This window comes from Cydia amplana, chromosome 19, assembly GCF_948474715.1.
Source record: "Cydia amplana chromosome 19, ilCydAmpl1.1, whole genome shotgun sequence".
Lineage (NCBI taxonomy): Eukaryota > Metazoa > Arthropoda > Insecta > Lepidoptera > Tortricidae > Cydia > Cydia amplana.
The window spans coordinates 1,938,316-1,951,282 of NC_086087.1; the positions used below are offsets into that span (position 1 = coordinate 1,938,316).

At 40.5% G+C, this 12,967-nt stretch overlaps 1 protein-coding gene across 5 annotated transcripts in view; it reads right to left on the minus strand.

Moving 5' to 3' along the window:
• The window catches only part of LOC134657220 (prestin), a 68,263-nt gene that overhangs the window by 19,285 nt on the left and 36,011 nt on the right, over positions 1-12,967 (minus strand). For 3 of the 5 annotated variants that reach the window (XM_063512786.1, XM_063512787.1, XM_063512788.1), the window contains one exon: positions 419-519. In XM_063512786.1, coding sequence (XP_063368856.1) covers positions 419-519 — 101 coding nt within the window. Of the gene's footprint in view, positions 1-418; positions 520-12,466; positions 12,614-12,967 lie in introns of all 5 variants that reach the window. The other 2 variants (XM_063512785.1, XM_063512784.1) reach the window with 2 other exon arrangements.

A 12,967-nucleotide genomic window follows, 5' to 3' on the forward strand; every position in this document is an offset into this window, starting at 1 on the left:
AACAGTACATTACTACAAGGCCATGATGTCAAAGTGTCATGATATTTAGCACTACTTTGGCCGGCAAATTCTATCTAAAATACGTGGAAATACGACCAACAACCAATAAAAACCTAAAAGTCGAATGACCATTTAGACCAGGGGTCTCCAAACTTTTTTACCTGAGGGCCATATTGCGCGCGGCGGGCCGGATTGGAACGCATCGCGGGCCGCATTTGGCCCGCGGGCCGGGGTTTGGAGAGCCCTAATTTAGACGCATAAGGTCATTTAGCCGTCCTACGCCGGCAATTTTGTACGAAAACTTATTGGCGGCGCTTTTCGCTTATGCACGCGCAATCAAGATATTGCTATGCATGTTTGTGAATAGATTTTTTTAAATATTATCGGGGTGTAGGCATATTTTGGTCATAAAACTTACATGGTCGAACGGGCTCGTGGTAGTCCGCGTCTTCGTTTAACGCGTCCTGCTGGTACACGCGTCTCACGACGTTGAACTGCTGGCTGGAACGCACTCGCACCCTGCAAAAAAAAAAAACAAAAAAAAATCATCAGGGGAACATACGGAACCTGTAAGGCGAGTACCGGGAATTCCTGGCCCCAGTAAGTAATTTATATTTATTTATCGTATGGCATTAAAGTTACTGGATTTAATTTAAATATTATCCTAGAGATTGATGTTTGCACTCTTCAGATACTCGATGGCCCTTTCACTGAGGTTCGTGAGGTCTTCGATCCGTCCGTTGAGTAATGTTCTTGTGTAGAAAATCTGAATAGTTCTATGCAGCGTAAATTCCTGATCATGACATTACTTAAAAGTACTTTTTCTACTCCAGCACTTAAATGTGTCAATTAAATGACTGACAGTGATATCTAAAGCAATGTCATTTGAATGATTTGTCTATAGGCTCATAAGATGACTGCTAGCAGTCATCTTATGAGTATAATACAACTGCTTTATTTTTTTTAAAGATACAATACAAGTTCCGATCATCTTGATTGAAAGAGGTATGTTTTCATTTACAATAATAACTCTTTTTTTTTTTAAATAATAACTCTTTTTTTTTTAAATAATAACTCAATTTTTTTTAAATAATAACTCTTTTTTTTTTAATAATCTCTTTTTTTTTAATAATAACTTTTTTTTTTTTTGCTGCAGCTGTCATAGAAAAAGTAATGTATGCAACAGCTCATAATTGGTTCTTAAAATTCTCGGGTCTTTTTTTACAAAACTCGACTACGTCTCGTTTTGTAACTTCGACCCTTGAATTTTAAGAACCCTTATTATATCACTGTTGCATAAACTACTATAAAAGTAATGTCATTACTCATGATAGCCTCTGGCCCGTATCACAGAGAATATGCGCAGCAAAAAAGTATAACACGTATTGGTTCGGAGGAAGGTTATAAGTTATAATATATAATCATAGGAGATCCCTCACACTAATATGCCAGTACGAGCGAGATGCATAGAAAGTAAGTACGCACACGCTAGCGAATGTCAGTGTCAGGGTGGCTACCACCAGTTTGGCACTGACAGTCGCATATTAGTGCGAGCGAGATGTATAGAAAGTAAGTTACGTAGACGTTAGCGTATATGTCAGTTTTGACACTGTCAGTGACTCATGGTACGGGCTCTAGTTAGTGTCAAGCTCGTGGTAAGGCTACAGCTAACCTTGGTGTTGAGGTAACTTGCCAATCATTGTCGCAATCCTGTAACAGCGGCTCTCTCTCCCCGAGACGGGTCAGGTCCGACTCGAAAAATATGAACGTTTTTCTCATTCGCATTATTCTAAACTCGGTTAAAAATACACAGTTAGGTATCAAAAAAGGACATTCATTCGATTTTTAGGAAAACCGTAAAAAGACAAATCATACGAGTAATTTTCTAATCACTCTGAAATCTCTGAACCGAATTATGCTGAATTTATGCGAAAAACACAACACTTTAATTACGGAAGGATTTAACTTTTCATATAAACGGAAATTATTGCTTGATTTTATTATTTTTTATTTAACCACAAAAGGAACACTGAAACATAACATAAAAATTAAGCACCATCAATTTATGTAGTATGTATACTGTTTAGTTATGCCTATGCCGAAAATTTTCAGTTTATGCGCATATTTTCGCAGCAAATAATCTTGTTTCAATTTTTTTGTTCTTAAACAAATCACACACAAGATTTTTTCCGTCTTGGTATTTTCAACTAATTCCAGGCTAGTTTTTAACTTCACTTGATTTAACACTTAAAATTTCACGTAATTTTATTCTAAAAAATCAGACAAACAAAACACAAATTCCAGCCAAGTCCCTGTTTATTTACTAATCTTTATGTAAAGCGGGCAAAGTTAGGCGATTAATAGGAAAGTCGGTATATAACTGGGGCAGATTTTGTGAGCCGGTGGTCAGTAAGGCAGCTGATAACGCAACGTCGCGGATGGACGAACAACCGTTGGTCCAGCGATTACAATTTTGATAAAGGTCGAATGTTATTCAAATGGAGGAAATAATGCAAAATAATGATTAACTTTCACGATTTGTACACGTTATTATTTAAATTAACCTCTCGTCTGAAAAGTGTTATAAGTTATTTAACATTTTCACTGTTTTAGAATGTTTTATTTAGGTAGTTTTGTCACAGTATCAAGTTAATATGTATCGTGATTGGTTTCACTTTGCACAAAGAAATCGAATAAATGAATAAATAATTACAAAAAATGATTTATAAAATAGGTTTAATAGCTTTATTTATTAACTAAAAATAATTTAAAAATATCATAAAACATTTGTGTTGAAATTTTCTTGTAAATTTCACTGACTATACTAGTGGAATTGAAGCCTGTTTCGTACAAACTGCCAAAAATCTATGCCTAAGTTTTTAGAAGGGACAATGTGACGTAATATAATTATACAAATTACAGAGTAACAGAACTAGTTATACCTACACCAGATTTCCCCTCTGGTGTTGCAAGTGACCATGCAGGGGCTACGGTAATTGCTTACCATCAGGCGATTCGTCTGCTCCTTTGCCTCATGCCATCATGATCGGATATAGGTACGTACATTGCGTGTATTTTTTAAAGTTATTTATAACTAAATACCTAATCTATTGTCCAATAAATGACGATTTCGTCAGAGGGTTGCAGATCCCTGCCTTTATCTAGAAATGAATGCTCCTTATGCTCCATTTACCCAGTCATGTGATTTCGTATCAACAATATTGACATAAGTATACCTATATAAATATTATATTGACAGCAGCTAACCTTTGCGACTATTGCGATTACAAGGGCATTGACCACATCTCGAACGATATTAGTCTAATGGATTGTCAGTGGTCTAATAGTATTAGTGTGTTGCCACTTGCCATGGTAGCCCATACGATTTGACAGTTTGCGGACTAATAGTATTAGTCTAATATTGTTTTTCTACTCCAGCACTTAAATGTGTCAATTAAATGACTGACAGTGATATCTAAAGCAATGTCATTTGAATGATTTGTCTATAGGCTCATAAGATGACTGCTAGCAGTCATCTTATGAGTATAATACAACTGCTTTATTTTTTTTAAAGATACAAGTTCCGATCATCTTGATTGAAAGAGGTATGTTTTCATTTACAATAATAACTCTTTTTTTTTAAATAATAACTCAATTTTTTTTAAATAATAACTCTTTTTTTTTAATAATAACTCTTTTTTTTTGCTGCAGCTGTCATAGAAAAAGTAATGTATGCAACAGCTCATAATTGGTTCTTAAAATTCTCGGGTCTTTTTTTACAAAACTCGACTACGTCTCGTTTTGTAACTTCGACCCTTGAATTTTAAGAACCCTTATTATATCACTGTTGCATAAACTACTATAGAGAAATGGACCCCAGGGGCTCGCTAATTTTATACAATGGAACCAGCTTAATACGATTTCCCGTGTAATCCGCTATTTTACACTGTTTTCATGCATTTTTTTGACGGTTATAAATGTTATAATATAACTCTTTTCCGCTTAAGATGCGTAATTGACGTGGTCCCTTCAGAATCTTCTTAAAGCGTGTATACTCGGTCTATTTTTAACTGTTTATATTAGAAAGGAACTTCTTAGTTTACAAGTAAGGCGGGCGGATGTACACACCGCTTCCGTGTGCGAGCGGGACATCGCTACATACGTGTCTCGTTCATGCAAACTGCCTGTCAACATGTTGTCAACATGTACAGTTCTGCCCTAGTAGCACGGTCGCATTTTTATCGTTTATCACCATGCCTGTCACGTTCTAAGTTCTAACAAGTATGTAAGTGCGAAAGTGACGGACGTAGTGATAGTCGATAAAAATGGAACCGTGCTGAGCCCGCTGTTTTCGTATCTATTTCGTATCTTAATAGTCAATAATAAATATCATTAATTTAATTCATAAAATTTCACGCACACCACGTAATTTAACACGGTAAACAACACATACAAACTTTTTAAATAGGTACGGATTTCGCGCGCGACGACGTGAAGATCTCACGCTGTTTTCACTCGAGCTGTCAACATTCACCGAGCGTAATTTCGTGGTACCGCATAGTGAGATTCGTGAGTTTGTCGATAATACCAACGTCAATTCAATGAAGCAGCTAGTGACGTGCGCTGATTTATCGACAAAACGTATATCGATAAAACAGTGAACAAGATAATATTTAAGGTTTGATTTAAGGACAGTGGTTATTCTTCTCAACAGATAACTTATTTAGAGGACATTATTATGAACTGGATATAGGCATTATCTGTTGTAGCAATAGCAACTGTCGTTTACTTAAGAAATAAATCAAATATATAGCTCTATTAATGTAGCCGACGATTGCAGCCACAGGTGGAGAGGAGCGAAATAAGAACAACTAGGGATACTTTTTGAGGTAAGTGTTAGAGCGCATGGACATGCGTGTATCGCTCGGAAGCGTATAGGGAACTGACGTTGATTGGTCGATAGCCGAGGCTCGTTGCACACATATGCATGCTCTCGCGCACACTTTATTAACACATAGAAAACAGCAGCGGTAAGCAAGGTAAGTACCTACATATTATTTTTATAATATTTAACTAAAATGTATATTAATTACTAAGTTTTATGTTTCAGGTTACTCATTTCAGGTCCAGTACATTGCGTCGTCTACATTCTCGGCCCCATTGTCCGTCAAGGACAATCATCATCAGCTGTGGGGAGCAACGCTAAACGCGCCACTGGTCTGGTAAGCATTCCGGATTGTGTTTTTACATCGACGATTCGAATGCGCCCATCGGCGCCAGCGTGAACTTCATGGACCCGTCCTTTGGGCCAGACATTTCTAGGCATCGCTGGGTCTACGATTACCACGACATCGCCTTTTTTAGCTGTTTGCCCTCTTGGCACCATTTTTGTCGTGGTAGAAGGTTTGGTAGTACCTCGCGCATCCAACGCCGCCAGAATGCATCGGTAAGTCTTTGTGCTATTCTCCACATTTTCTTCCGGAACAGGTCAGTATCATCAAATACTCCAGGAACTGGGAGGTTCGAAGAGGAGCCTATGAGGAAGTGGTTTGGTGTCAAACTTTCTGGGTCGTCGTGGTCTGTCGATACGTAGCTAAGCGGACGACTATTTACAATATTTTCCACCTCTGCCAACAATGTGATCAAAACCTCTTCGCGTGGGGCTCGTTCCTTTAAGATCACTTTCAGGGATGTCTTGACGCTTCTAATTAATCGCTCCCAGGAGCCGCCCATGTGTGGACTCGCCGGTGATATGAAGCGCCATTCAAGTTCATGTGTAGTCAGTAGGTCTCTGACGCTAGCTTGGTCGTTTGTCTCTTTAAACGATCTCCTCAGTTCAGCATCGGCGCCTCTGAAGTTGGTACCGTGGTCTGAGTACATTCTGTACGGCCAGCCTCGTCGTGATGCCATTCGTCTCAAGGCCATGATAAAGGAATCGGCAGACAGCGAGGGTACCAATTCTATATGGATTGCTCGTACTGTCATGCAGGTGAAGAGTACTCCGTACCGCTTCTCGTGACGACGGCCGACTGTCACTTCCATATGCCCAAATAAGTCAACGCCGCAGTGAGTAAACGGGCGTTGATGATGGGCGAGTCGCGCCGCCGGTAAGTCTCCCATCCGTGGGTTACTAGGTCTTGCTTTTTTAATTCGGCAATACAAACATCGTGTCGCGACTGTACGTACCGTAGGGCGTAAATTGACAATCCAATATTTTTGACGAATATCGTTGACTACGGTTTCGTTATTACCGTGCGCAGCCATCTCGTGGTAACGCTTGATTATCAATCTCGTTATATAATCATGCCCGTCAAGTATAACGGGACGTTTCAGGTCGGAATCAACATACGCAGCAGCGTCGATCCTCCCGCCGACGCGTAGCAATCTGAGTTCATCTAATATTGGGGTTAACTTGCGTAAACGGCTGCTTGGTTCGATTGCCTTATTATTTTTCAGTGCATAAATCTCTTCTGGAAACGATTTCATCTGTGAGTAACGCAATAATTCAGTTTCAGCGCGTTGCATCGTGTCGGCATCAATCTGTGCATTACCAGGTCTTCTGCACCTCGTAATAAACAACAAAACGTTTGCCATACATCTCCATAGTCTGGTCCACGAAGAGAATTTATTCAAATCAGGAACAACAGGTAAGTCTTCATCCTTTATTTCATATAGCGTGTTTACTTGTAACAGCTGATCTTTGTTTATGTTTTGTTTTGCAGCGTCATACTTCGGCCAGGTGTCCCGCGGCGAGTACAGGAATTCAGGGCCGCGGAGCCAGTCGCAGTCGTTATTCAACTCGTAAGTATTTAACTTTGTCGCTTTGTCAGCTATATTCAAGTCGGTAGGTATATAATTCCATTCACAGGATTGAGATAATTCATCAATTTCGCCAAGTCTATTAGCGATAAAAACTTTATAGTTGCGCGTGTCGTTTTTTATTTGATGTAAAACGATTAAGGAATCGGTCCAGAAGTATCGTGTGCAGGCGGTCAACCTGTGTTCGCGCGCTATTGTGTCAGCGAGTCTGCAGGCGATAACAGCTGATTCCATCTCAAGTTTAGGTATAGTTATATATTTCTTCACAGGTGACGAACGACACTTACTCGCGATGAATGAAACTTGTACTTCATTGATGTTATGTACTTTACGCCAATAAGCGACGGCAGCGTATGCAGTGGGAGCAGCATCGCAAAAGATGTGAAGTTCGAGTTCTATAGTCGTCTCATTCTGGCGCAAGGTGTGGCAGCGAGCGTTATCAGTATTATCGCGCTCGCTCATAACTTGTTCGTCGTGAAAATAAAACCTTGGAATGCGCAAATCTTTCAAAGTTTGTAATTCCGTTATCCAGTTGCGAAATACTGTATATTCATTCGTAGGAATCTCATCGTCCCATTTAGTATCCGTTCTCCAGATATTTCGTAGCATTATTTTTGCTTTAACAGTAAATGGCGCAAGAAAGCCAAAAATGTCAAATATTGACATATAGATGCGCAGGAGTTCCCGCTTCGTAGGTTTTCTTTGCAGGTTAATTATCTCCGTCGGAATGCGTTTAAGTGATAAATCAAAGCCGAATGTGTCGCTGGCCGGGTACCATAGCAACCCGAGCGTTCTCTCAGGTACGTCGTCGCATCCGGTTTTGAACCTTATTGCCTTATCACTTAAGGTTTCTTTTGGCGTGCATTCCAAGACTTCGGGTTTGTTAGAAATCCAATTTCTTATTTCGAAGCCACCTTGTTTGTGGATTTCGGAAACTTCTGTTATCATCTTGATAGCTAACTGCTCGTTGTCCATACTCTCGATGTAGTCGTCCATATAATGTGACTTCAGAATGGCTTTGACCGCTTCAGGCATTTCGTTTTGGAATCGCATTGCATTTTTATTTTTAATATGTTGTGCAATGAATGGAGAACAATTGGTTCCAAATAACAATGACGTCATAACGTAGGTTTTTAGTTCGCTGTTTGCGTTTTCGCGCCATAAAAATCGTAATGCGTGCTGATCTTCTTTCGTCTTGATGCGAAGGAAGAATTCTTTTATATCGCCCATAATTGCAACAGGTTTTTCTCGAAAGCGTAACATGATGCCCAGTAAAGACTGAAGTAGGTCAGGACCCTGGAGTAGGTAGTCGTTCAGGGAGCGACCGGCGGTGGCGGCTGAGGCGTCATGCACAAGTCTCAATTTTTTCTTGTTTTTGTTATCGACTCCGAAATGGGCTAAATAAAATATGCGTTTATGTGGTGCTAACAATTCGTCGTCTGATAATAATCGGGCGTAATAGTTTTCAAGTAGATGATTAATACGCTCCGTATACCTAGAGGCGTATCCTTCATCTGACAACATTCTTCTTTCCACAGCGAGGAATCTCTTGTAAGCATTTGGGTAAGAGTCAGGCAGTATAGCATCGTTTTTCCATGGTAAACTAATTTCATAACTCCCGTTAATTAATTTTGCAGAGTTATCAATGATGTTGACTGCGCGAATGTCGTCCTTATTTACGCGTGGCTTAGAGTTCACTCCTATTGATTCGAGCGCAAACGATCAGCGAACCAGTTCATGAAGTTGTTTATCTGCGCTGTCGCTAAGTGCATCGCTTGACGATTGAGGTGATGAGTGTGTGTCTGCGTTTGTGCATGTGTGCGTCTCCCGCCGCACGGCAAGTATGTCCGCGGGGGTGGCGGTGGAGGGCGGAGTGCATGCGTTGCAGATTTCGGCGGCCGGTTTAGCGCGCTCATACAGCACGGTTGTCAAGGCATGCTCGGCGGTCAAAGGTCGGCCGAGTACAGCTGCAGGTAAGGTTCCATGTAAACACCAACCGAGTTTTGTTAATGTGGCACAAGGTTCAAAATTGCCCCGATAAACAGTCTTTAGCGGCATTATCAAATGGTAAAAATCCTGTCCGATTAATAACTTCGGTTCCATATTACAGCGGGGGAAAACACTTGTTAGATCGCGTAAATAATCGTAAGAGTCTAAGTTCACGTTAGATAGGTCCAGTGTTGGTAAGTCTAGCTCACTCATTTTTCGTGCACGTAAGTCATACATTTCACCACTTGAGTTCGAGATTTTAAAGTTCACAGTTTCACTTATACACTCGAATTTAGATTTCCATGCACATTTCATGCTTATTGTCTTTGGCTGACCTTGAAGGTTGACACAGTTAGCAAGATCAGCTGATATGAGACTCACTGCGGCCCCATCGTCTAGAAGGGCGTATGTAGCAATAGTGCCGCCAGGTCCATGCAGGTTCACTCGTACAGACTTTAGGTAAACACTATCACTATCACTAGGTTCCACGACAGTATTTGTTACGATTGCGGTCGTGGGATTGTTGTTGGCAGATTCATCTGTCGCGCTTAATGTTGGCGTATTATTTGGGTCTTCATTAGTGCTGTTATTGCGTGGCGCTGCACTGGCTGCGTTAGGTTTATTCGGCCAGTGAAGGAGGCGGTGGTGGGGTAGCCCGCAGCCGTCAACATCGCACGATGCGGCCGGGCAGGTTTCTTTCCCGTGGCCTAGCAACAGGCATTTATGGCATATTCTATTTATTTTGACAAAGCGCCATTTATCCTTGCGTAGCGCGCGTTTAAATTTAATGCAATTAGTCAGCGGATGATAAGACACCTTACAAAACTTGCACTTCGTGTTAGTATCATTATCGTTGTTTAAAATGGGGTGAACTTGAAGTTTTCGGTCTTCCATCTTTTTGGGAAACTTGTGTTCATTTTGAGAATGGATATGAGTTACACCAGCGGCGGCGATCTTCGTAGCTTCTTTGTGCAGGAACTCGGAGAATAACTGCAATTTAGCTTTATTTGTATCGCTATGTTCGTATATATAGTCTGCCCACTTGTTGATAAGCGCACTGGGACACTTTGATATAACGATGCTTAGTAACTCAGGGCTTCGAAGATGATCGGTCTGCTTAATAGACTCTGCAGCTGCCACGTAATTCTTTACTCTGACGGCGAAGTTCACCAACTCGATATGATACGCTTGCGGTAAAGGTTGCAATTTTTTAAATTGTGTTAAGATTTTATTTATGATTAGGTCGGGTCTTCCGAATCGTAGCTCTAGTGCGTCTAGGATGGCGCGTGGTGAGGTATCGGTCGTAAATAAAGACGAGACCGTTTCTTTAGCTTCACCACGGAGACATTTCTCTAATCTCGCGATATTTTCAGTATCACTATAGTTGCATAACATCGTGGATTGTTCGTATGATTTTTTAAATTGAATCCACTCGAGCGATTCACCAGAAAATAACGGTAAGTCCTTAGACGTGGCTAATCGAGATAACAGGCGAGTATTAGCACTTTGAGTTGTAGTAGCTAGTTTTTCCATTGCTTGTGCTAGGGTTTGAAGTGAGCTGGGTCCGGGGTTCGGTTCTTGCCAAGGGGTCGCGAGAACGCGTTCGTCTTGATCGTCTTGGCGACTTTTCTCGAGCCACTGTTCCACTTTTTGAGATGTTTCGGACAAAATAGATCGTTGTTCTCCACTGCAACGGGACTTCTGAGAATATTCTTCATCCAGCTTAGCGAGTTCAGCGTCTAGCTTTTTATCTATTAACTCTTTCTCGATCCTAGCTTTAGCCTCGGCGGCGTCTAACTCTAATTGTTTTTTTTTTGCCTGTAGTGAAGACATCGAAGTTTTATTTGAAGTATTAGATCGCTGATAACCATGTTCAGTTTCAGTTTTGATGCTACCCTCTTTCGCGCTGGGCTGAATCTGCAAACTGAGCGCCTTCGCGTTGAACTGACTTGCGCGATCCATAAATTCTTCTTCTTTGGAGTTCTTTGGGCATGGCACTTCACTCTGAGCATCCGTGGTATGTTTCAACTTCTCTCTTTCGAGAGCACCCCGCGTTTTAACCATTGTGTGCGGAGGCGTGTGGAACATTCCTTTGCGTCCTGACATCCGTGCTCCTCTGGATCCGGTTTGATAGGACCATGTGTAGCCGACGATTGCAGCCACAGGTGGAGAGGAGCGAAATAAGAACAACTAGGGATACTTTTTGAGGTAAGTGTTAGAGCGCATGGACATGCGTGTATCGCTCGGAAGCGTATAGGGAACTGACGTTGATTGGTCGATAGCCGAGGCTCGTTGCACACATATGCATGCTCTCGCGCACACTTTATTAACACATAGAAAACAGCAGCGGTAAGCAAGGTAAGTACCTACATATTATTTTTATAATATTTAACTAAAATGTATATTAATTACTAAGTTTTATGTTTCAGGTTACTCATTTCAGGTCCAGTACATTGCGTCGTCTACAATTAATATTTTAATTCATGTATTTGCTTAGCACAGTGAACTAATTAATATTACTATTGGAACAATAGGAATTGTTCCAGTTCCAAACACTTAAGGCGGTTATCACATTTTTGCAGTTACTGTTAAGGTGCTGCGCTAGTGTGATAACCGCCTAACTAAATAATAAACGGGTGATACTCTTGTAGAAACCTACTTAAAATATTGTAAGTATAATGGTTTGCAATATTTAGTACTTACGTATTTTTGTACCGAGATTTGAACGTCCTATAAGACTAACCACATACTTACATAACATAAGTAAATAAAAAAACCCGGGACATCTTGAACAGATAAGATAAGGTGATAAATTGTATACATTTTCCTCTTACGAAAAAGCCATTAACAACCACGAATCGCCTGATGGTATAACAAAGAAAGCACGTGTTCACGGGAAGCAGCGGTCGGCAACCCGCGGCCCGCGGGCCGCATGCGGCCCGTGAACCTATCACTTGCGGCCCGCGAGCCTCCCTAGCTATTTTGTATGTAATATTGACAAACGACAATGTCTGATAAAGTCATAAATATTAACAAAGTGCAGCCCGCGTCAACTTCGTTAAGTACTATGTGGCCCTTGGCTGCTAAAAGGTTGCCGACCGCTGACGGGAAGGATCACGTGAACATTCAGACAATCACAGTATATCAACGTGTGCGCACTTATCTCACAGATAATACACATATCGGGCGGTGCACTTGACATTATAGATTAACTATCAAGCGTGTCAGACTCGGTAACATAAAAGATTCCGACTTTAGAAGGTTTTATTGACGGGCAAAATACCTACTTAAATTTGAAAAATTCAAATCGACTACGTTGGATTGCTTTCTCAAGTCGTAGTAATTCGTGCTGTCGTAATATTGGTACTTAAAGGGTCAGGTGTATTTCCATTTGTCCCCGCCGGGCACAGATGGGAACGGCGCTTCATATAATTCATTCCCGGCGGTCAAGTGAGGCGGGCACATATGGGAACACACCGAGGGTAAAAACGCCGTCATTTGACTTAGAGGAAGTCAAATGAGGGCGGAAGGAAGAGGAAGTGTAGTCCGCAGGCTACACCAACCGATTACGGTTAGGCGATCCCCGTGAAAAAGGGACCGCAGTGCGTATTTGTCCCTTGGTCCCTATAAGCTAAGAACGACATATTGTTTTACTCACCATCCATTTTTTTCGGGATTCAATTCCTCTTTTTCTTCATCTATACTAGGACGCTTGCCGTTTCTCATTTTGTCTTGATTTATCCGAAAATAAGTACTTTTATTCTATTTAAGCACATCAGTCTCACTATATGTTGACTAGGACACACTGAATTTAGTTCTGTGTTATACGTCTTTAAGTAATGCGTATTCTGAATTTAATAAAAAAAAAAAAAAATAAAAAAAAAAACGTTTATTCAGAGATCTTTCTTATAAATAATGGTAATATTAATGCTGAGTTTAGGAAAGATATAAAATAGTATTGATATATGATTAGGTATGTAGCGATTATAGCGTATATGTTTCATACGACCACATATTCTAAGAGTAGTTAATACAAATCCTAATGGTATGTTTAATTTTAAAAGTACGATTTTTATTTTACTTTATAAAATAATTCAGCACACAATGTGTCACTACTATAAATTGTAACAATTGATAGCTTTGTACGTACGTAACTATC